Source organism: Delphinus delphis, chromosome 21 (genome assembly GCF_949987515.2).
Source record: "Delphinus delphis chromosome 21, mDelDel1.2, whole genome shotgun sequence".
Classification (NCBI taxonomy): Eukaryota; Metazoa; Chordata; class Mammalia; order Artiodactyla; family Delphinidae; genus Delphinus; species Delphinus delphis.
The window spans coordinates 22,583,901-22,607,466 of record NC_082703.1 but is presented as its reverse complement, the minus strand read 5'-3'; the positions used below and the strand labels follow the sequence as shown (position 1 = coordinate 22,607,466).

The window sequence follows — 23,566 nt, the reverse complement described above, 5'->3', positions numbered from 1 at the left end:
TGGTCTCTAATAACAGCCTGAAGTACAGGTAATCTCCTGATTACCAAATCTCATTTCTTTTGTAGTTTCAATGTTAATTTTACAGAAGTGGAGAGTTCTTCTGAGTAGAGTTATCTTAATTGTCATTTGTGTATCCAACTAAATATCAGGTATTTTTCTTCCTGAAATAAAGGCTAAATTCTTTATGGTTATGAATGTATTTTCGCTTTCAGTTAATTTTAATCTATTTTCCCTTTGATTTCATCCCTCTCTTTTTCTTCCTATTATCCAGACTTTGTTAACATAAATTTCAAAGGCTCTGTATGTTTGGGGAATAGTTCATTCTGCAGCTTCAGCAGTCCTAGTGTCTTCTGATTTACTCTGTAGTAGAGGAAAGCATCAGTTTCAAATGATCACCAAACTACTCTTTTTTTGTAAGGGTTGGATTGGTGCTTTTGTAGGCAAATGTGGCATAAATATCCTAGAACAGTTATCTGTTGAACAAAGGATTTTATTATGAAATTATTTGAAATTGTGTCCTTTCGGTAGTCACGTCTCTTTAATTCTAATATATATTGTTACTTTTTGTTGTACCTATTTTCTTCTTCAGATTCTCAGATACTTTACGAATTCTGACATATGACATGTCTCAAAATAAACAACGAGTTGAGAATTTTAACCATACCAGTACTTCAGGTAATTTTAAGAAAACAATTTCCTATGAAAATTTAAGGATGCAAAATTTATTTTGCTTATAAATCTTAAATCTTAAGTATTCATATGTACTGATCCTTCAGAACAACTGGGTTTCTGTCCAAAATGGAAAAAGTATAAAAATTGATGTATTTTAAGCTTCTTTACTAATTTTCATTTTATGGTATTTTGGGGGAAAATATGAAAATGTAGATTGTTTATATAAAAAACACATATTAAAATGAAAAAACAAAGTTCTCTTCACCCCTCTGTCCACAATCAAAGATGGGTAACCACTGTTAATAACTGCCTGTTTAACCCAGCAGAGCTTTTCCTATATTTCCTGTAAATGGAGAGCTTCTGCATTCTTTTTCTTTTTTTTCTGCGGTATGCGGGCCTCTCACTGTTGTGGCCTCTCCCGTTGCGGAGCACAGGCCCCCGACGCGCAGGCTCAGCGGCCATGGTTCACGGGCCCAGCCGCTCCGTGGCATGTGGGATCTTCCCGGACCAGGGCACGAACCCGTGTCCCCTGCATCGGCAGGCGGACTCTCAACCACTGCGCCACCAGGGAAGCCCTGCATTCTTTTAATGGCCATATAATTTTTCACAAAATCTATGTGTTCTTCATTCCTATACTGAAGAAAATATAGATCTTTTTCTAAGATATATATAAACTCTCCAGTAAATATTTTTATACACATATTTTGGGCTATCATTTATAGTAGTGGAACTGAAAATTTAAATGTACAACAAAATGGTTACATACTGTAAAATTGGTTACATACTGTAAAATACTCTGTAGCCATTTGATTTAAATTTATAAAGCCTATATAATACGAAAAATGCCCATTTATGACGTTAAGACTCAAAATTATATGTGAGGTATGATCACAGGTTTATTTTAAAAATATGGATAACATTTTCTTATGTTTATTTTCCTCTGGTTGTTTAACAGTTATTTCTAGACATTCCTCTCATTTCTGCTGTAATATATTTTCCAAAATTTCTTAAATTATGTGTACTATTTTTGTAAGTGAAATCGGGCTTTATTTTAAGAAGAGTATTCTGTCTTTAAATTTAAGTAAGATTTTAAATAAATTATTTTTAATTATTCCATTAGAGTCTTAGAAAATATAATGAATGTCAGTGCTCTACAGCTAAAGAGCACTGGAGAACACACCTGTGGTAAGCTGAGTTTGTTACTGGTCACCACGGTGGAGAATGCACACCATAGGAAACTGAGGGCATCTCAGTAAAAGGGTGTTAGAAAGGACTTATAGGATTCAGGCTTGAGTTAGATGCTTTTGAAGTCTCCAAGGAAGTGTGTTTGTTTTGAATTGGGTGCTGTCAGTGACAATTTTATGATTAAATATCTTGATAAATCTTATCTAGAAGGAAGGCCAACTACAGAGAGACTAAAGCTACAATTGGCAAAGAAGGAGCAGCTACTTACATTAGACAAGATAGGTGGGCACTTGGTCATTTTTGTGGTTTGGAAAATGTTCATATTTTGTCTGTGTTCATACATGAGTACAGAGTGGTGTTCATTTATGTCTTGAATCATCATGGCCACAGAGTGACCTTATCTGATGTTGAAGTTCTGTGAAATAGTTTATGATTAATAGGAGAACACCAGGGCTGAGCTGTGAGTCCCCAGCCAGCTTGTAGCAACACCAAGGCCTCAATGATAATACTAGGACAGCTCCTGGATGCAAGGGACTGCTTTTCTCTTTATCAGAATGAAGCAAGCAACTGAAGTGATACTAAATGCTTTTTATGCAAATTAGCTAAAATTTGATTTAATTGAGAGGTCTGAATTTTACCTGCTTCCTTGTAAGAATCCATGACTGACTAAAAGACAAATTGCAGAGAAGGCCAAAAAAAACCAAAACGAACTGGCAGGGGCAGGTTGCAAAACCCCTGGTTGTACTAAACAACTTAAAATGTAACTCCTCATGTTTTAGCCGTTATGATTTATAATTAATTTTTCTTTTTGTTGCAGTAGAAACCATTGAAGGTTTTCAGTGTTCACCTTACCCTGAAATTGATCAATTTGTTCTCTTGTTGGTGAATAAAAATGGCATTAAAGGAGGTAAACAGTCTTATTCTTAATTAACTGTTATATGATACAATAATAATATCTTTAGAAACATTATTTGTGGTTCAGGAATTCAGCGCTGGAACTACTTTTTCCCAGAAGAATTATTGGTTTATGATATTTGTAAATACCGCTGGTGTGAAAACATTGGAAGAGCCCACAAGAGTAATAATATCATGTAAGTAATATTGTTTGAGTTCTGTGTGTTTAACCAGTATTATATTTTAAATGTTTATAATTTTTAAAGATGAGAATATAAAAGTGATTTTGTTATAATAGATTTAGTTGTAATTCAATTTATATTTTATTTGGTTTGTATTTATTTTTTTTTAGGAGTTTATTAATTTACTTTTGGCTGTGTTGGGTCTTCGTTTCTGTGCAAGGGCTTTCTCTAGTTGTGGCAAGCAGGGGCCACTCTTCATCGCGGTGCGCGGGCCTCTCACTATCGTGGCCGCTCTTGCTGCGGAGCACAGGCTCCAGACGCGCAGGCTCAATAGTTGTGGCTCATGGGCCTAGTTGCTCTGCGGCATATGGGATCCTCCCAGACCATGGCTCGAACCCGTGTCCCCTGCATTAGCAGGCAGATTCCCAACCACTGCGCCACCAGGGAAGCCCTGGTTTGTGTTTTTTAATATTTGAGTTTCTTATTACCTTGCCTCTAGCACATATCTTTATCTGTACTTTATTTGGTAAAATAATCCCTTAAATAGTAAAATTTTGAGGAAACTAAAGTAGAATTAAGTGGGGCTAGAAAGAAATGAGAGGTAGTAGCCATTGGCCCTTGACACCTATGGAGTCTAAATCAAAAGTGAGCAAATTTGGAACAGAAGGAAACTACTCCGTCAGTGTTTAAGAATTGGAGTTAAGGTTATGTTAACATGTTCAAGACAAAGAATGGTATAGAAGGGAACCAGTATTTATCGGGTGCTTGCTGTATATGCCACGCCCTGTTTTTAGAGTTTTCTTTTAAATGCCCCTGGCAAAAGGAGAGGAAGTAAAGGAAGAAGTAAAACCATAAGAATTTTAAATCATATGAGGAAATATTTAGAATAGGGATAAAATAGAAACCCAGTAGTTATCATTTATGATGTGAGAAATTTTGCTATGTTTTAATACATAATGTCGAAGCTCAGACTTTGATATATCAAGCTTTTATAGCACATGAGCCAGATATGAGAAAATGATCATGAAGCTTTTGTTAGAAAGCCGGAAAACATCTTCAATATTATTATTCAGTGCTATATTATATATGTAGATTAATTCAGTAAAGAAAAAAAAACTTTAAAAACTATATGCTCAGTGCAGAAAGCTGTAACAGAAAAACACAAAAGACAAGACCACCCATAGTCCCAGAACCAGTAATATCTATGGTTAAGATTTTGGTGTATCTTTCTAGTCTTTTTTCTATGCATGAAAGTTTTCCAGAAAATCATTATCATACAATGATCATCTTTTAACTTCTTGAGATACTTAGGTTGCTGTATGTTTCTTTCTGAAGAATTACCAGGTTGTATTATGTATCCACAGTATATTCTTTCTCTTAACTGTGAGATACATCATATATGTAAAAGTGTGTATATAATGTATTGATATATGTACATTTTAAGAATACTAAAATGATAACTTGCCATATCTGTCACTCACCATAAGAAACAAAATTTATCCAAACCTCAGAAGTACCTTGTGGGCCCAGCCCCAGTTTGTTTAGAGATTATAGCTATTATCCTGGATTTTGTGTTAATCTTTCCCTTGCTGCTCTTTATGGTTTTTCCATATATATTTGTATCTCCAAACAGTGTATTATTTCATTTTACATTTTTTTGAATCTTAGGTAAATTGCATCCTTTGACTTGCTTTTTTGGTCAACATTGTATTTGTGAAGTTCATCCATACTATACTGCAGCATGTAGCTGTTGCTTATTCTTGTTTTCATCATTGTATATGATGTCATTATACAAATATAAATATACCAGGTCATCTATTGTCCTACTATTTGGCTTGCTGCTATAAACAGTGAAGCTACAAATAGTCTTGTATATATCACTTAGTGCACATATGCAAGTTTTTCAAAATATTTCTAAAACTAGAACTGCTGTGTCATAGATATGCACATATTTAATTTTATTAGATAATAAATTATTTTTCCACATGGTCACACTACTTTACACTCCCACCAGCAGTGTTTTCAGATTTTGTACTGATCCATATTCTTACCAAAACCTTATTATTGTTAGATTTAAAAAATTTGTTTTGCTAATCTGGTGAGTTTAAAATGATATTGTAGTTTTCATCTGAATTTCCCTGATTACTAACAAATTTGAGGATTGGATTGTCAAACCTCACTCATACGAATCAGAGATCTTACCCAATGATAAGCTTTACTAGTAGCTTTAAAGATATAAGGAAGCAAAGGCACAGGTGAAGCAGAGTGAGGCCTGGGACATCTGGCACGGTGACCCAGCTCCTTCCTGCACTGGATGCTTTTCTCTAACTCAGGTTGAAAGCTGAGGCAGAAGTGAGCAGTCACAGTACACAGCAGGCAGCTTTGAAGTTATGAAACATCTGTGTTTTATATTCATAGTTACATAGCATGTGTGACATGTCCAGGAGCCATGCCTTATAAATCCAGACTCTAGGTTTGTTTACCATATGCAGAAACATCCTGTGAAGAACATTCTACGTAGATAAGGACTCTCAACTTAGCAAATTGCCATTGGTCCCCAGACTTTCTCAGTTATGTTGCCCTTAGTATTGTAATAATTTTTTCACATTGCTCCAAGGACAAAAGAAATACCTAACAGTTTGTTTATTAATCAGTTTCAAGCAACTTAGTATTTGTCCTAATAATTTAGTAGCTCTTTGAAAAAAAATGTTTATCAATTGAAAGAAAATATTTGTATTTCATTTTTTTAAATTGAGGTATAATTGACATTAGCTTCAGGTGTACAACATGATTGCAAAATGATCTCCACAATAAGTCTAGTTAAATAGTTAACATCCATCACCATGGATAGATGCAGTTACAATTTTGTTTTTTTTGTGATGAGAACTTTAAGATTTACTCTTAACAATTTCCAAATATGTAATACAGTAGTATTAACTATAGTCACCATGTGTACATTATATCCTAATGACTGACTGATTTATACCTGGAAGTTGGACCTTTTGAACCTCCTTAAATGTAATTATTAATCGGATGTGTGTCCTTTTAAGCACTGCATAAACTCTTAAACCTTGGAATTAGGCTGGACACTGCCACCTGCACTGTCACGTCTCATTCCACATTTATGGTACTTTTCATCACAGCCACCACCAAAAAACCCAGCTCTACAAAGATAGGACATCACTGAAAGGAATGAAGAAAGGTGATATATTGAAGCTATGAATTACAAGCAAGTAGTTTGCGGGGTGCTTGACAGATGTGGTATCACCGTTTCCCTAGAAAGATAAATATCCTACGTCACTCTGGGGCACTTTGGTGTACAGTTTGGGAACTGTAGCATTAGTCTGTTTATTAGGAAGTCTATTGGAATGTTTATGGGGCCATTAGACTGGGTTGCCAGCATTTTTCTCTCCTTGGTAAATGTCCCAATACCACACAGACTGTTAACAATTGTTTCCTTACTAGTTAAATTAAAAAAAAAATTCTTAGTGGTTATAGGATTGTTCGCGTTTTCTTTAAGTTTGCTTGCTTTGGTTTATTCTTATCTAGTACTTTGTCTCTTCTACCAAAATTTTCAGCATTACTGGAAAAAGTTCACAATAGTACATTTTTAGTATATTTTGCATTTGTAGTTATATCTCAGTTTCTAATAATATTTATGTCTTTACCTCTTTTTGTTTAATCTTGAAAGAATTTTATTCTTTAGTCTTCACATTTTGTCCTTGATTTTTCTAAATTTTTGCTCTTTATTACTTCCTGACTTTTAATTTATTAAGGTTTATTCTGTTACTTCTGTAAGTTGTGTTTAGCCATTTTTTTTGTAAATAAGCTTTTAGGATTCTAAATTTCTTTCTAAAGATCACTTTGGCTCTGTTTCACATATTTTATTTATTTTGGGGGGGGGGGTGCCCACCACGCGTCTTGTGGGATCGTAGTTCCCTGACCAGGGATTGAACCTGGGCCCTCGGCAGTGACAGCGTGGAATCCTAACCACTGGACTGCCAGGGAATTCCCCTCACATATTTTAATATGTAATTTCAGTTCCATTCAGTTCTAAGCATATTCTTATTTCCATCATGGTTTTTCCTTGAGTCATTTGGTTATTAAGAAAACTGTTTTAGGGCTTCCCTCGTGGCGCAGTGGTTGAGAGTCTGCCTGCCGATGCAGGGGACACGGGTTTGTGACCGGGTCCGGGAGGATCCCACATGCTGCGGAGCGGCTAGGCCCGTGAGCCATGGCCGCTGAGCCTGCGCGTCCGGAGCCTGTGCTCCACAACGGGAGAGGCCACAACAGTGAGAGGCCCGCATACTGCAAAAAAAACAAAAACAAAAAAACCCTTTAAATTTCTGAGTTTTAGTTAGCTATCTTTTTGTTGCTTATTTCTAAATAATTTGCTTTGTGGTCAGAGAATGTGTTATGTGAATGAATACTTTTAAACTTGATGATTCATGTTGTACCTAGCATAGTCAATTTTTATAATTGTTTTAAATTCTCAAATTTTTGATATCCTGAGTTTTGGGGAGTTGTTTGGAATCAATTATCAAAAGAATAGTTTTTAAAAATCTTTATTTATGGTTGAAGATTTGTTTACGCTTGAAATTGTCAGTTTTGCTCACATATTTAGAGATTCTCTTATTTGGTGGATAGAAGTTGGGAATTGTATATTCCTCGGAGGAACTTTTGTCAGTATGTAATTTTTGCCCTGAAGTTCATTTTGTGTGATACTTTTGGCAACCATGGTTTGCCAAGTTAATGTCTATTTTCATCCTTTTACTTTTTAACTTTTCTCCATCTCTAAGTCTTAGGCATATCTCTTGTAAATGGCATGTAGCTGAATTTTGTTTTCTATCAAGTCTAGATAGTAAATAATTTTTTCTTCTTTTTTTAATGTAAAGGATTTTGGTTGACCTGAAAAATGAAGTTTGGTATCAAAAATGTCATGACCCTGTATGTAAAGCAGAAAACTTCAAATCTGACTGTGAGTTACTAATTTTTACATTTACCACAAAGTAAAAATTAGATATTTATATAATAGTTCTACTGTTTTTCTGATTCAGGTTTCCCATTACCTGCTGAAGTGCGTCTCCTGTTTCTTCTCAAAGAGGTAAGTGCAGTTTTTAGTTTCCTTCTCATTACTAACTAGTTCTTGGTATAATGGCAAATGAGCTAATGGTGTCCAGGTGTGTCCAGATACTGTTTAAACACCCTGTTCTGTACCTTGTTTTCACTTAGGAATATGTTGTAGTGATTGTCTCATCTCAGCACGAATCTCATAATATGAACCTCATTTTTTCCCACTGCTACATAAGAAATTAATGGAGCTAGCTAGCTATTTAACCAGTTTCAGACATTTAATAAATTTCTCATTTTTTGCTTTACAAAGTATAACAAAATATATTGTTTCTTTAAACTATAAGAATTTCTAGAAGTAGAACTGTGTCAAAGGGTATAGATTGCCAAACCAATATTTTTCTTTTTAAAACTTTTATTTACCCAAGTAATTCACATTCATTGTACACAAACATTAGAAAATACATAAAGCACAAAAGGAAAAAAGCATCGTCACTTATAACTTGACCATGCAGATAACTGATGTAAATGTTGTGGTCTGTATCTTCCAGAATTTGTTACCTATGTACCCTCATGTTTTTTAGTCATAGTATACGTACTATATTGTAGGCTTTTTTTCCTACTTAAACTATCACAGATATTTTCCATACATATCACCAATTGCTCTCCAAAAACGACAGGAAATTAGATTTCAGTTTATGGGAGTACCTATTACCCTACACTTGCCAACATTGCTTGTTTTTGCCTTTTGATCTTTACCAACCTGGTAGGCATAAAGTGGTATTTCAGGTGTTTTAATTTACACTTATTAATGCAGATTAACTTTCATCAGATTTACTATGTGTTTCTATTATGGATTGCCTGTAACTGCCCTCTACTTTTATATGGGGTCTTACTAATATTTTACAAGAACTTTTCATTAAGTATTCTTTTGTCATGTTATTTTCTAGACTTTTTTAGTGTTTTTTTCCCCACATCAATCAGCCTTTTTGTTTATAGTGTTACGGTTAGAATGAAAGTTACCTGCTACAAGCTGAATTAGTGCTTGAGTTTACAGTCTAGATAATTGACTGGTACCTATTAAATTTGATTTTAAAAAGTCTCCTGAAAAAATTCATACTGAAATGGTAGAAATCTCATTCTTGATCTGTAGGAGCTGGATATAATAAAATAGCTGATAGCCAGATTCTCTGGTGAACTAAAGAGATAACTAAAAAAAGATTTTTAAAATTGTGCCTCTAAGGATATTTTATCCTTGTTCATTTTGAGTGTTATTTTGATGCATGTTTGTGGTTTCTGATTTTTTTTCCTGCCTATCCAGTAATACCTCAGAAATGCCAAGTTGAAAGTATTTTTGGTGTACAGTATTACCACTGCTTGGATTTATCTTTTTATTTAAAATAAGAAACCTATCACTTAGTTTTAACAGTTAATATTTTGTCATTTCTGCTTGTCATTTCTTGCTTCATCTGGTTTTAAAAGAAGTTCCAACCTACAAAAATGTTGCAGCAGAACAAGGAACCCTCCTGTATGCCCTTCCTCTAGACTTGTTAAACATTTGGCCACACTTGTTTTCTCCCTCTACTGTACACATTACACATCATCATTTTTGATGAATTTTGTCTAGGCATTTCAGGCTGCGATAACAGAGTACCTTAGACTGAGTGACTTAGAAACAACAAATTTCTCAGTCAGTCCCAGATCAAGGTGCTGGCGGACTCAAGTCAGCTTCCTGGGTCATTGAGAGCTGTCTTCTCACTGTGTCCCTCCCTGGTAGAAGGGATCACAGAGCACTCTGTGGTCTTTTATAAGGGGGCACTAATCCCATTCATGAGGGTTCTGCCCTCATGATCTAATTACCTGCCAAAGACCTCACCCTCCTAATACCATCACATTGAGGATTAGGATTTCAACCTCATGAGGATGGGGGTACATAAACATTCAGTTCATAACAAATCTCTTCAGAATAAGTTGCAGACATCAAAATCCTTCTTATTCTCCAGCTACATACTTAAGAGATAAAGAACATTCTTATATACTTATAGTGAAATTATTAAATTCTGGAAATTTCATGTTGATACAATATTATTTAATATACAAATCCACACTCGTACTTTGACAGTTGTCTCAAAACTGTTCTTCATAACTTTTTTCAATCCATGTTAATTTTTAAAATACTTTAAAGATAGAGAAATATGTTAAGATAGCAGATACATTTTAAAAACCAGTTTGCCTTCAGATAGACTATCCACTTTTTAAAAAAAGCAGTCTTACCTTTGCTGTAGCCCCATCTGTGTACACTGAAAAGAATGTACCACAGGAACTGCAGGCATTTCTAAATTTGGAGTTTCAAGAGTGTGCCACAAAGGCAGCAACAGTGAGCCCATCCCCATGGTGACTGTATTGGAGACAATATCATCCAGTGTTTTCAATTTAATATCTGTTGAACTGAATACTTTAATTCAGTAGAGATCGACTGTATGGTGAAATCATACATTCTGTCTGAATAAGCAGTATTTTCTTCCTACTCTACTCTCCCTCCCCTTTGGAACTAAAGGAAGAGGAGTTTACAACAGATGAAACAAGGGACAGTGAAACCAAGAATCCTCATGAACCGTCATCTAGTGCATCGTCAAAAGGTACATTTTCTGATGCTGACTGGGATAATGGCATTGATGATGCTTATATTTTGGAGGCTACAGAAGATGCTGAATTGGCAGAAGCTGCAGAGAACAGTCTTCTCGGTTATAATGGAATTGATGAAATTCCTGATGAACTAATTATAGAAGTATTACAAGAGTAGCTAATTATGGACACTTACATAACTAGGCTGTAATCTGCTTGAAAACATTTAATAACAAACTAGTAACTTATAAAGCCTGTTGTATCAGCTAAGTTTTATTACTTTGCTTCCAAATCTTACTTATTGAAGTAAACCAGTTTTATTGAAAATTAGCTCCAGTGTGCTTAAATTCAGTATAAGTCTCCTTATTTGATTAACCAAAGTTATTAGTCTTTGTTCATATCAGCTTAATTTTGCATGTTTATTTTTACAGTAAAACTTTTGTATGTCTAGGGCTAGGTGTCAACATTTTAAAACATTTTGAAACTCATCACTTGACATTAACCAGAAAAATTAACTATGGCCTCTAAAACTACTATATCTAGCCATTTAATTTTAATGACAAAGTAATATTAAATTCTGGTGACAAGACCATACAACCAGCCTGAACAATTAGACAAGTTTACTTTTTTAAAATGTACCTGGGAATGTTGCTATAACATAACAAAAGAAATATTCAATTCAAATTAATAGTAATAAAGTTTGGGGTTTTTTTCCCCCATCTCCTTTATGGAAAAATACATACAGTTTCAGAAGGTAACAGGCAGTAGCATGAGACAATCTTTATATGTGCACACTTTAGTAGACTGGTCTCATTTCTGGTCAAGGAGCTTCTCTAATTGATAGTTGATATTTTGCAGATGGTTTTCAGCTCCCAAAAGGGGTCTTGCTTTGAATAGCAGAGCTGGAAGGCTGGATGAATCATACTGTTGAGGGAAAAATATTCAGAATAACAAATATCAAAAACTTTTAGAACCCTATCCATTTTACATAGCTCAATGTTATGACCAAATGCCAATTTTTTTTTTTTTTTTTTTTTTTTGCGGTACGCGGGCCTCTCACTGCTGCGGCCTCTTCCGTTGCGGAGCACAGGCTCCGGACGCGCAGGCTCAGCGGCCATGGCTCACGGGCCCAGCCACTCCGCGGCATGTGGGATCTTCCCGGACCAGGGCACGAACCCGTGTCCCCTGCATCAGCAGGCAGACTCTCAACCACTGCGCCACCAGGGAAGCCCCCAAATACCAATATTAATAGAGGTTTCTCTGATCACTTTTCCTCTCATTTTTTTGATAAAATTGGTTTTAATTCATTGCCTTAGGACAATTTGATAAGTAAGGTTGCAAGGGAACTGCTCTGCAAAGCTTGAGCTAATCATCCCGGGAGATAAATTGGCTCAAAGAACTGTGGCATCTGAATTATTTAAAACAGAATCATCCCTGGGACAGGGTATGACCTGGTTTGGGCAAGTCAGCTAGAGCTCTGTGGGGTCGGCTTGATCTCATGCTATTATTTTAAACACAGGAAACCATATGGAAGATTTACTTTTACTATAAGAACTGATGGAACGAGAACAGCAGGTCCCTAAAATTCATCATCTGGAAAAATTACTTACTGGGAAGATCAGTAAAGTGTCTTAAAAGTTGCCAATCCAAACTGTCCTTAATGATTAAAGACAAAATTAAATACAAACCCAATGTAAAATAGAAAACAAAGCTCAACTCATGATTTTGAAATAATTAACAAAGCCAAATATCACGGTGCAATTTGTATCTAAGGGTGAGTGACTAAAATCACCCGACAGCTGTATCATACTTATGATAGTTTGTTGCTTATGTTTTCAAGGTGATTTTCTTGGAAGTGAAATTAAGCAGAAAAGCTGTCAGACTGACTACCACCCAATAATAATGGAATTTTTTCTAGAATATCACTTACCTTATTACTAGGCAATTCAGTTTTAACAAGTATTTGAGAGCCTAATGTGTTCAAGCTACCATGGGGCACCTCCTCTCAGGGGGGGTGGGCAAGGGGAAGAACTAACATTTGGTGCTAGATTCTTAGTTTAGGAGAAGAGGTAAGACAATATACCCCAGTATCTACACTCTGAAAGCATAACGCACAGCTGCTACAACAGAAGTCCAGAACGCCTGAAGGCTTGCACAGAACAAGATGTTAGTAAGATGTATTCCAAACAAGGCAGTCACTAAGTCTCAGTTCTCATCCAAGTTATGATGTTCAAATTCAACCAATGTCATTGTTAATTTCTTCTACTAACCAAAATCCCCAACTCCAAATAAGCTTTAGACCAGTTGGGTACTGTCAAAAAAAATTAAAAACATTCTATTTCCAGATCTCTAATATCCTGAATATAAACAAATCTTTATTCTCCTGAACCTAACTTTTAGATCAGTATCAAAACTTTGAAGTTGAATTTGGAAGTGAAGAATAAGATGTATGTATACGTTATATTTGTATATCATAATTTTATATAAAATATACAAATTTTTCCTATAATTTAAATATTTCTATTAATCTGAGTTGGTTATCATAACAGTAGCAAAGTCTGCAGCAAAAATCAGAACCAACTACAAAGTTTACTAAAACTGAACCAAGCAAGAAACAGGAAACATGAACAGACCAATTACTAGTTACCGAAATTGAATCAGTAATTTAAAATCCCCCAACAACCAAAAGTCCAGGACCAGATGGCTTCACAGGTGAATTTTACCAAACATTTAGAGATGAGTTAAACTATTTACAGAGGAAGGAATACTTCCGAACTCATCATTCTGTGAGGCCACCATCACCCTGATACCAAAACCAAAGATATCTCAAAAAAGTACACGCCAGTATCACTGATGAACACAGATGCAAAAATCCTCAATAAAATCTAGCAAACCAAATCCAACAATACATTATTCAAAGAATCACACACCATGATCAAGTGGGACTCATTTCACAGATATAAGGATTTTTCAATATCTACAAATTAATGTGATATACCTCACTAACAAACTGAAGAATAAAAATAATATCACCTCAGTAGATGCAAAAGAGCTTTTGATAAAATTCAACATCCATTTATGATAAAAACTCCAGAAAGTGGACATAGAGGGAACTTCCCTCAACATAATAGAGGCCATATATGACAAACCCAAATCTAATGCCATACTCAATGGTGAAAAGCTGAAAGCATTCCCTCTAAGATGAAGAACAAGACAAGGATGCCCACTCTTGCCACTTCTATTCAGAAGTCCTAGTTACAGCAATCAGAGAAGAAAAAAGAAAAGGAATCCAAACCGGAACAGAAGTAAAACTGTCACTGTTTGCAAATGACATACTATACATAGAAAATCCTAAAGATGCTACCAGGAAACTACTAGAGCTCATCAATGAATTTGGTAAAGTTGCAGGATACAAAATTAATATACAGAAATCTGTTGCATTTCTATACACTATGAAATATAAAGAGAAATTAAGGAAAAAATCCCATTTATCATCACATCAAGAAGAATAAAATACCTAGGAATAAACTTACCTAAGGAGACAAAAGACCTGTACTCTGAAAATTAAGATGCTGATAAAAGAAACTGAAGAGGACACAGATGGAAAGATATACCCGGTTCTATACCGGATACTATAAAACTCTTTATTAGTGTAGTATTTATAGAGGAAAATGTAGGCAGAACACTCTTTGACATAAATTGCAGTGACATCTTTTTGAATCCACCTCCTAGAGTAATGAAAATTTTAAAAATAAATGGGATGTAATTAAACTGAAAAGGTTTTGCACAACAAAGGAAATCATGAACAAAACGAAAAGACAACCCACAGAATGGGAGAAAATATTTGCAAACAAAGCAACCAACAAGGTATTAATTTCCAAAATATACAAACAGCTCATGCAGCTCAATATCAAAAAAAAAAAACCCAATCAAAAAATGGGCAGAAGATCTAAATAGACATTTCTCCAAAGAAGACATACAGATATGGTCAAAAAGCACATGCAAAGATACTCAACATTGCTAATTATAGAAATGCAAATTAAAACTACAATGAGGTGTCCCCTCACACCGGTCAGAATGCATCATCAAATAGTCTACAAACAACAAATGCTGCAGAGAGTGTGGACAAAAGGGAACCTTCCTACATGTTTGGTGGGAATGTAAATTGGTACAGCCACTATGGAGAACAGTACGGAGGTTCCTTCAAAAACTAAAAATAGAACTACCAAGTTATCCAGCAATTTCACTCCTGGGCATGTATCTGAAGAAAACCATAGGGCTTCCCTGGTGGCACAGTGGTTAAGAATCGCCTGCCAATGCAGGGGACACAGGTTCAAGCCCTGATCTGGGAAGATCCCACACGCTGCAGAGCAACTAAGCCCGTGTGCCACAACTACTGAGCCTGCGTGCCACAACTACTGAAGCCCGCACGCCTAGAGCCCGTGCTCCGCAACAAGAGAAGCCACAGCAATGAGAAGCCCGCTCACTGCAACTAGAGAAAGCCCGCATGCAGCAGTGAAGACCCAGTGCAGCCAAAAATTAATTTTTAAAAAACACCATAATTTGAAAAGATACCCCAGTGTTCACTGCAGCACTATTTACAATAGCCAAGACATGGAAGCAACCTAAATGTCCATCCACAGAGGAATGGATAAAGATGTGGTATATATATATACAAAGGAATATTACTCAGCCATAAAAAAGAATGAAATAATGCCATTTGCAGCAACGTGGATGGACCCAGAGATTATCATACTAAGCGAAGTAAGTCAGACAGAGAAAGACAAATGTCATATAAATATATCACTTACATGTGGAATCTAGAAAAGTTATACAAATGAACTTATTAACAAAACAGATTCAAACTTACGGTACGAAAGGGGAAAGATGCGGTGGGAAGGGATAAATTAGGAGTTTGGGATTAACATATACATACTACTATATATAAAATAAACAACAAGGACCTACTATATAGCACAGGGAACTATATTCAATATTTTGTAATAACACATAATAGAAAAGAATATGAAAAAGATTCTTATATACATATATGTATATAACTGAATCACTTTGCTGTACACCTGAATCATTGTAAATCAACTATACTTCAATAAAAAAAATTTACATTTTTCCCTACTACATGCCTTTTTAATATTTCTCAACTTCTAAAATTACACCTACCATTTATAATGGGATAATGGCTAGTTTTTCAGATACAAAAGATACTGAAGTATGGGGTGAACAAGGAACAAGAGATTGGTCTTTATAACATGTATGAGTGGTCTTACGTTGACGACAATTACAGTAATAAAGCATAGCTGTTCACTTGAGATTTGTACGCAGAGGATACACTTCCCTTAAAGAAATTCAGTTCTCTGAAGCTTAAGTATAACATCTTAGTAAAATTAATGTTTCTGGATTTTTCTTTACTCCTCTGGCCTTAATTAGCTAAAGAAGTGGTGATAACAAATTTTCACCAATTTATAGTGATGCTTTTTGGGTAGACACCAACACCCACGCTGCCTCTCCATAGCTCTTGTACTGTAGCATGCAAATGCCCCGTATCTTCTGAAGCATAGTGAAAAGTGAAAACTGAAGTTACCGTTTCCTTTACATTTGGTTCTTCCTCTTGAATATCTGAATAATCTTGATGAAGTTGTTTTAAATTAGACAAGAAGTATGCTGCATTCCTAAGGGAAGCTTTTCTCTCCTTAAGTTCATCATACTTTATTTGTAGTTGTTTCAGCTCTGGTTCTAACCTAAAACAAACAAAAAATTTTCCCGAAAATAAATGACATAAAGTGTAACAACAGCCTAATAAGGTAGATGAGATGGAGTATGTCAGGGTGCTGAGTGAAGCTTTTTAAGCAGGGAAGGTGGCCTAGGTGGTCCGAGGTATCTTTGGCTCTGAAATTACAAACGTGAACAACTCTGGACTCAACACACAGAAAAGACTCTGAGTGCTCAGCATTGAAGCCCACAGACGAGTATGCCTGTTATGTCCTAAAATTCATCGAGTCATTTTTAAAGTCTTGGGAACTACTGAATTAAAACATACACTTGGGTAAAGATTTTAGCGCCCCAGGCGGAAGTAGACAGGCATTGCAGTTTAACAGTAAAAGTATGGACAAAAAGCCTTCCCTCTGCCCCTTCCTCTTGCTGAAATTTTGTCCATTTCCAAGGTCTAATAAAACCAGTGGAAAAACTCTCAGTGCCTGGATGAAATGTGTGACCTTGGGCAACCTGCTTTCTCTCTCTCAGTAGATTATTAGTTTCTTAACCTATAAAATAAAAAGGTATAACTTGGATTTCGTGGACCAATTTATAAAAGGATGGGGAGAGGCTACCATCTTTTATTCTCACAAATGAAGATATAAAAAAAATATGCTCTGATACCATTTTACAAAAGAAAAGTCCTCATAACAGTTCCGTACACTGAACAAGTGCTGCATTCTGGAAAACTCACTGTGCCATCTGGGTTGTGGGCAGGACTGCTCGATTTGGAGCCAGTCAGCAGACACCAGACCGTGGCTCCCTCACTTCCTAGGCGGGTGGCTGAGGGTCAGTTACTGCTTTGTGCCTTAGGTCTTTCACATGTACAGTTACAATAATGACATACATTTTTCTCTTTCTGCGCCTTTTCAAAATACTATACTTCTCAACTTTTAAAATTCTATCTAGAAAAGGAACAGTAGATCTCAAAGACAGATGAGTCTTCTGTAGTTGTCTTATATGGCCAAATAACCTACCTCACAGGGTTACAGCGATGAGTTAGTATGTAAAGCATTTAAAGGACAGTGCCCAACACACACAGCTAACACCTTAAAAAGCTTCCTCTCATTATCTTTCTTATTTTGGCCTGGGCCAATGAAAGCTTTAGCATGGGCCAGCAGCACCTGTCCATACACTAGATTTGGAAACCAAAGGCCTAGACAACCAATTTTTCCCACTTCTAAACTTCTGTGGCCATCTCATCTTTAAAACTTAGTACTTAATTATAGGTTGTCTTTTCTGATAAGACCACTTTTTCAAGCTATTTTAAACTCCTTCAGAGCAGAGAGCATATCTGATATGCTTATTCTTCTACTGCTTTACTACCAACCCTCCAGCTCACACAGCAGCCCTGTCTGTCTGGAAGACCACCAAAAAATACTAGTTGGTTGACCAGCTGATGGATTGTGCTCCAGTCTTCCTAACCAGACCATGGAGACAGCCCTGGTGGAAACTGTCCTGGCCCAACACTTGGGAATGGACTCACACGAGTGCCATGCCAAGCTATACCTTTCAACAAGATTGACAAAAACTGTTAACACTTAATACAAAACTTACTGTATCCCAGTCTCCGTGAGGCACTTTCTGTATATTTATTCATTTAAACCTCACAACACCCTGTGAGGTATAGTTATCATTGTGCTCATCTACAAATGAGGGAACTGAGGCACTGAGAGGTTAAGTAACCTGCCCAAGGTTGCACAGCCAGTAAGTGGCAGAGCCTAGATTCAAAGCCAGGCAGTCTGGTTCTAGATAGAGTCTGTGCATGCACTAACTCTCTAATTCGGCTGCCTCGGGCCAGAACTGAGAGCTCTCATGGGGGGACGGGCCACTGCTGAACCCCCCCCTCTGCTCACAGCTTCTCCACTTGGCAGCAAAGCCTGCCTTCACTGAGCTTCCAAGCTCAGAGAAGCCTGGGGTTTAAAGGCAGCACAGCAGCAAGTTTTACAACAAAGCCTCGCATGGCATATCGTGATTAAATCCTTCTTGTAGGTTCTCAAAGAGGATTTTGATATTATCTTACCGAAGCAGTTCATCCTGGACTTCAATCAAACGTTGCCTTTTCTTTTCGATATCTGAGATCATCTAAGTAACACAACAGTTAAATTAATTTTGTAAATACTGAGCACTGTCTTGTACACTGTATTGGAAGTATAGTGGGAAACAAGACAAACCCCATTCTTACCATCATGGAACTTTGGTCTAATAGGGAAGCTAGATATTACAACTTGTGATACATGCTGTGAAGGGAAAGAACAGGGGTATCCACTTGAGGACAACTTTAAAGAGGAACTGGGGTCAGATCTTTACCACCCTGTGAGCTATAAAGGAAGGAGTCTCCATTTTACCTAGGACACTAGAAAAATATTGAAGCAGGGGAGTGTCATGACACAGTTTGTATTTTAAAAAGGACATTTCAATATAATACGCTGTATTATCTCAACTATCACTTTTAGTGACTACCTCATATTCCACTGCTGGACATTCAGACTACTCCTGCTTGCTTATAAGAAATGCAGAATTGACCAACAGGAGACTAAAACTGAAAAACAACAAAGGCTTATAATCACCAGAAGGAAACGTATACATTTCAAATCCACTTCTGTTATAAGTGTAGAGGGGGAGCTGTGCTTCTACACGTAGGTTCATGCAAGTTAGGAGCTAGAACATCGGATGTCAAGTGGTCCAACTACAAACAGATGGGCAAGGAGGGCCTCGTGTTTCCTTGCAAACCTAGTGGCACACAGTGCATTGAAGGGGCAGAACCAGGACAAGAAAGGAGGTCTCCTGACCCTTAACGCAGGATTCTTCCCAGGCTGCCCTTTTACCTGAGACATAAGACAATTCTTTAGTCTAAAAGGTTTTTGACATACACAGCAGTGATAAATATACATTACGTAATACTTATCCACATAAGTGGCCATTTTGGGCTTGAGAGCCATTCAGCTTGCAGGATACTTATCTGATCAATCGAAGAAAAGCCTGACTAAAAAGATAAAAGATCTTATACAAACTCTCAAGGTCGTAAAACCCAGAGTCAGGTCTTTACTTAACTCTACATATGTGCACGTTCTACAGGACTGTGTTTCTAATCACATAAGTGAGTTACCTTAGTGTTCTTCCTTTTCAGAGTTTTCAACATCTGGACTTCTTTAAGCTACACAAAACAAAAAATAAATATTCGCCTGCATTTTCCACAGTTAACTGTTTATCAGTTTACAATATAACCACATCTAGTTTAAAAACAGCATGTGAAATGTGTATAGTTCTAATGAGTTCTTTACCACATTGCCAGCAAATGCAAGCTTTTCTAAGATAACAGTATGCTGCTCAGGATTAGTAAAAAATATCTAGACCAACAAATTTATGTCAATGAACTTACCATTTTGATGAGTTCTTCTTTCAAATTAGAATGAAATTTGTTGATGGCTTCCTTACAAATTCTAGAGTCCGTTTTCTGTCTATAGCAGAATAAAGAAAGTTAAACTTAGGTTTACATAAAGGATTTTGAAAGGGGTGTTGCATTTGTTTAGCACACCCATAGACACACACACAGTTTGGTATGTGCCCTTTTGAATATCTAAGATGGCATGGTCAGCTTGCAGCCCTTTGTCAGATTTAAAAAAATACTGGAAACATCTCAACAAACAAAAGAAAAAGAACAGGAAATATTTCCCCCGAACCCTCATGTATGTAGTCAGCACTCCCTGACACCGGCCACATCCACAGGTGACACTAAGCCATGTAGAAAGCAATGTTTACAGCCAATCCCTCTCTTTTTCTGCTGCCTGATCCAGTGACCAGCAGACTTTAGCCCCTTCCTTCCTCCCTTCCTGCTATAACTGGAGAAATAATTGTATAACACATCTGGACTAACCAATGAGTAAGTAGCCAGAAGCCAGCCATTCAGTTCTGCAAAAACTATAAAGCTGACCCAAAACTGGCTCAAGTCCCTGTCATCAGGGACAAAAGAGCCCAGTCTCCCGTCTGGCTCACTCTGGCTGGACACAGACCCACAGTGACTGTGCAGGAGCAGTGCACACACTGCCAGGGCGGCAGCCAGCCCTACTCGGCCTCGGCACAGTGTGCCACTATGAACTGTACTGTGCTTTTAATCAAAAATAAATCTCGTGTGACAGTTTATCTTATAGTTATTTTTTTCTTGGGGCAAATCTATGAGGAAATGTCACCCAGCATAAGGGGACTAAACCCATGGCCTAATTCTTCAGAAGCGAAGCATAACATTAGAGAAGGCCTACACATCTGAATACAGATTTTTGAAGTTTTCATAAAAAAAAAAATGGAGTATTTCTAGTGATATCAGAAGACGGTGGAATAGGAAACCCCACAGGGAAACCAACTTAACAACTACCTACAGCCCGAAAAGCCTTTATGAAAACTCCAGAAACCAGTTGAGAAGTTGCAGTACCCTGGCAAGTTCAAAGTCAAGAACCCACGTTGAAACAGGTAAGAGAAGCCATTTCACATCAACTGTGATAGCCCTTCTCCCAGAATTAAAGTCTCTAAGTATTATAAACGTGATGGGTTTTGGGGTGGGGTAAGGGTGAGAAGACTAAGACATGAGAGCTTGCCAAAATTCTAACCTTATTGGTGGGGAGTTGTAAATTCTATTTTTTTAAAAAAAAAAGTTATACAGGATTTTAAAACATCAAAAAGTAAAAAAAAATTTTTTTAAGTAAAAACAGTGGATCAGTACATTCTTCTAAATATATGGATAATTAAAATAAATGTAAATGGGCTAAAGTCAACAGGTGGAATTCAAAAATGGACACTTTGGATTTTAAAAAGATTTTATAAGAAATAATAAAGTTTAAGGTGAGACAAAGGTTGGAAATAAAAGAATATAAAATCTGGCAAATATTAGCAAAAGAAATCTAGTGACATATTAGTATCAGATAAAATAGATTTTAAGACAAAAAGCATTTTTAGGAATGGAAGGGGTCACTACATAAGGATAAAATGTTCAATCTAAAAGAGCATTTTTAAGGCTTCCCTGGTGGCGCAGTGGTTAAGAATCCGCCTGCCAATGCAGGGGACACGGGTTTGAGCCCTGGTCCAGGAAGATCCCACATGCCACGGAGCAACTAAGCCCGTGCACCACAACTACTGAGCCTGCACTCTATAGCCCACGAGCCACAACTACTGAGCCCACGTGCCACAACTACTGAAGCCCGCGTGCCTAGAGCCCACGCACCACAACGAAGAGTAGCCCCCACCTGCTGCAACCAGAGGAAGCCCACATGCAGCAACAAAGACCCAATACAGCCAAAAATAAAGTAATAAATAAAAGAGCAATTTTAAACATGATGTCTTAATAAAATAATCTCTCTATATAAATAGCATAAATTGATAGAAGTACCAGGAAAAACTGAGTAATACTGATTCTACATAGATAAAATAATTAGAGATTCTACATAGAACCACTAATTACAGCTTTCCCACAGATTATGTGCCAGGCCATAAAGGAAGCCTCAATATTTCAAAAATAGGTATCACCAGAGTCCATGAAATTTGACTGTAACTATTTAAGATGGAAGGTTAATACAAAAATATAAATTAAAAAGTCGCATATTTGGACATACAAAAACGTACTACTTAATAATTCACAGGCTTAAAGAAAAAAATGATAATGGAAGTTTAAAAATATGCAAAACAGTGATAATGAAAATTCTACATACCAGAAGCTGTGGAGTGAGTATAAGTGCTATTTCCAGGGAAATTTATTAGGTACATATATCACAATATCAAAAGACTTACTTATACTCTAGGAGGATGTTCTCAAATGCAGACAAAACGACATCTAACTCCATGATATCACTGGTTTTCTTTTCTTTTAAACACCAAATAGGTACACAGTCGGAAGTATCTACAACATTAGGATAAGTCAATTTAATATACTAATTATCAACAGTTTAGCTCTAGGTCCAGGGTTCTAAAAGCCTACAATGAAAGTAGTTCCACCAAATTGCTAAAAATAGCGAGAACTTTTGAAGAAGCACATGGGAGGAGACATGCTCACTTCTTCCTCTCCCGGTCAGTCTCACAAACCCCCGTCTGTACCTCACCCTCTAACTGCCGTCTGCTTGGTTCTCCCATTTCTGCTGAAGCAGCCTAAAGCACTGCTGCCTTTTAATTACCTTGCTGCGTCTTTACTTAACAGTCTGCTCTTATCTAACACTACTGGTGATTGAGATCTTTGTTAACTGTATTTTCATAGTTTTAATCTACCCGATAGGCCACTTCTAGGACACATAAAGGTTACTGAGTGTATTGATTCAGATAGCTGTAGGAATATAATAAGAGATTAACTAAACTATGGTACATTTGTGAACAAAATATTATACATTCATTAAAATGGTATTGTAGACTATTTAATGACAAGGACTTGAGCCCACTTAGTGTGAGAAAAGCTCAGTAAAAGAATTGAAGAGTAAAGACCAAAAACACATGGTAGTTATTTTGTGGTGATGGAATTATAGGCGATTTTATCTTCCTTTCCATACCTTTGAAATTTTCTAAAATATTTTTATAATAAGAAAAATATAAAACTTATCTTTTAAAAGAACTGAAGAGAGAAAATGCTTTATTTTCCTCCCATTTTTCAATAAACTGTGTCAATAAAAAATGATGTAAAATAACATGGATGAATCTCAAAGTTATGCTGAGTGAGAGAAGCCTTCTATAAAGAGTACATACTATGTTGTATGAAGAGTATATACTATGTTATGAAAAATTAAAATAGATTAATGAATAGGCGCTAAAGCAAGTATAATAAATTTTAACAGTAAAATCTAGGTAGTGGGTTTATGAATATATATTGTAAAATTCTTTGTCCTTTGTTGTATGTTGAAAGTTTTCATGATGTTGGGAAAATCAGTTACTCCAAAGTCACATATTTTTAACTTTTTAAAGTAACAATTTTATATACTTAAATTTACTACTTTATCAAATTAAGAAATATATTTTTAAAAAATTCTTGAATGATTGACTATGTATAAAACACTATTGTATACCCAGGTCTGTGGCTTCACTTCTTGGTTTCTTCCTTTTGCCACGAAACATCTTCTTTTTCTGAGTTTTCTTAAAAAAACAAAAAAAACCACAGCAAAGATTTTTATTTAAGAGGAGTTTCTCTTAAAACCAGA

General features: G+C 36.3%; 2 protein-coding genes across 3 annotated transcripts in view; one reads left to right on the top strand and one right to left on the bottom strand.

Moving 5' to 3' along the window:
* PRIMPOL (primase and DNA directed polymerase) overlaps positions 1–10,806 on the top strand; it is a 34,705-nt gene extending 23,899 nt beyond the window's left edge. Inside the window, exons 7-13 of one of the 2 annotated variants that reach the window (XM_060001302.2) lie at positions 590–675; positions 2,065–2,139; positions 2,675–2,764; positions 2,840–2,948; positions 7,829–7,911; positions 7,991–8,037; positions 10,561–10,806. In XM_060001302.2, coding sequence (XP_059857285.1) covers positions 590–675; positions 2,065–2,139; positions 2,675–2,764; positions 2,840–2,948; positions 7,829–7,911; positions 7,991–8,037; positions 10,561–10,806 — 736 coding nt within the window. The remainder of the gene's footprint in view (positions 1–589; positions 676–2,064; positions 2,140–2,674; positions 2,765–2,839; positions 2,949–7,828; positions 7,912–7,990; positions 8,038–10,560) is intronic. The other variant, XM_060001303.2, reaches the window with a different exon arrangement.
* A 22-nt stretch (positions 10,807–10,828) lies between these two features.
* CENPU (centromere protein U) overlaps positions 10,829–23,566 on the bottom strand; it is a 30,577-nt gene continuing 17,839 nt past the window's right edge. The window contains exons 7-13 of the mRNA XM_060001304.2: positions 23,435–23,501; positions 22,179–22,287; positions 19,783–19,861; positions 19,510–19,557; positions 18,424–18,485; positions 16,231–16,387; positions 10,829–11,552 (exon numbers count right to left, since the gene is read on the bottom strand). Coding sequence (XP_059857287.1) covers positions 11,439–11,552; positions 16,231–16,387; positions 18,424–18,485; positions 19,510–19,557; positions 19,783–19,861; positions 22,179–22,287; positions 23,435–23,501 — 636 coding nt within the window. The 3' untranslated portion in view covers positions 10,829–11,438. The remainder of the gene's footprint in view (positions 11,553–16,230; positions 16,388–18,423; positions 18,486–19,509; positions 19,558–19,782; positions 19,862–22,178; positions 22,288–23,434; positions 23,502–23,566) is intronic.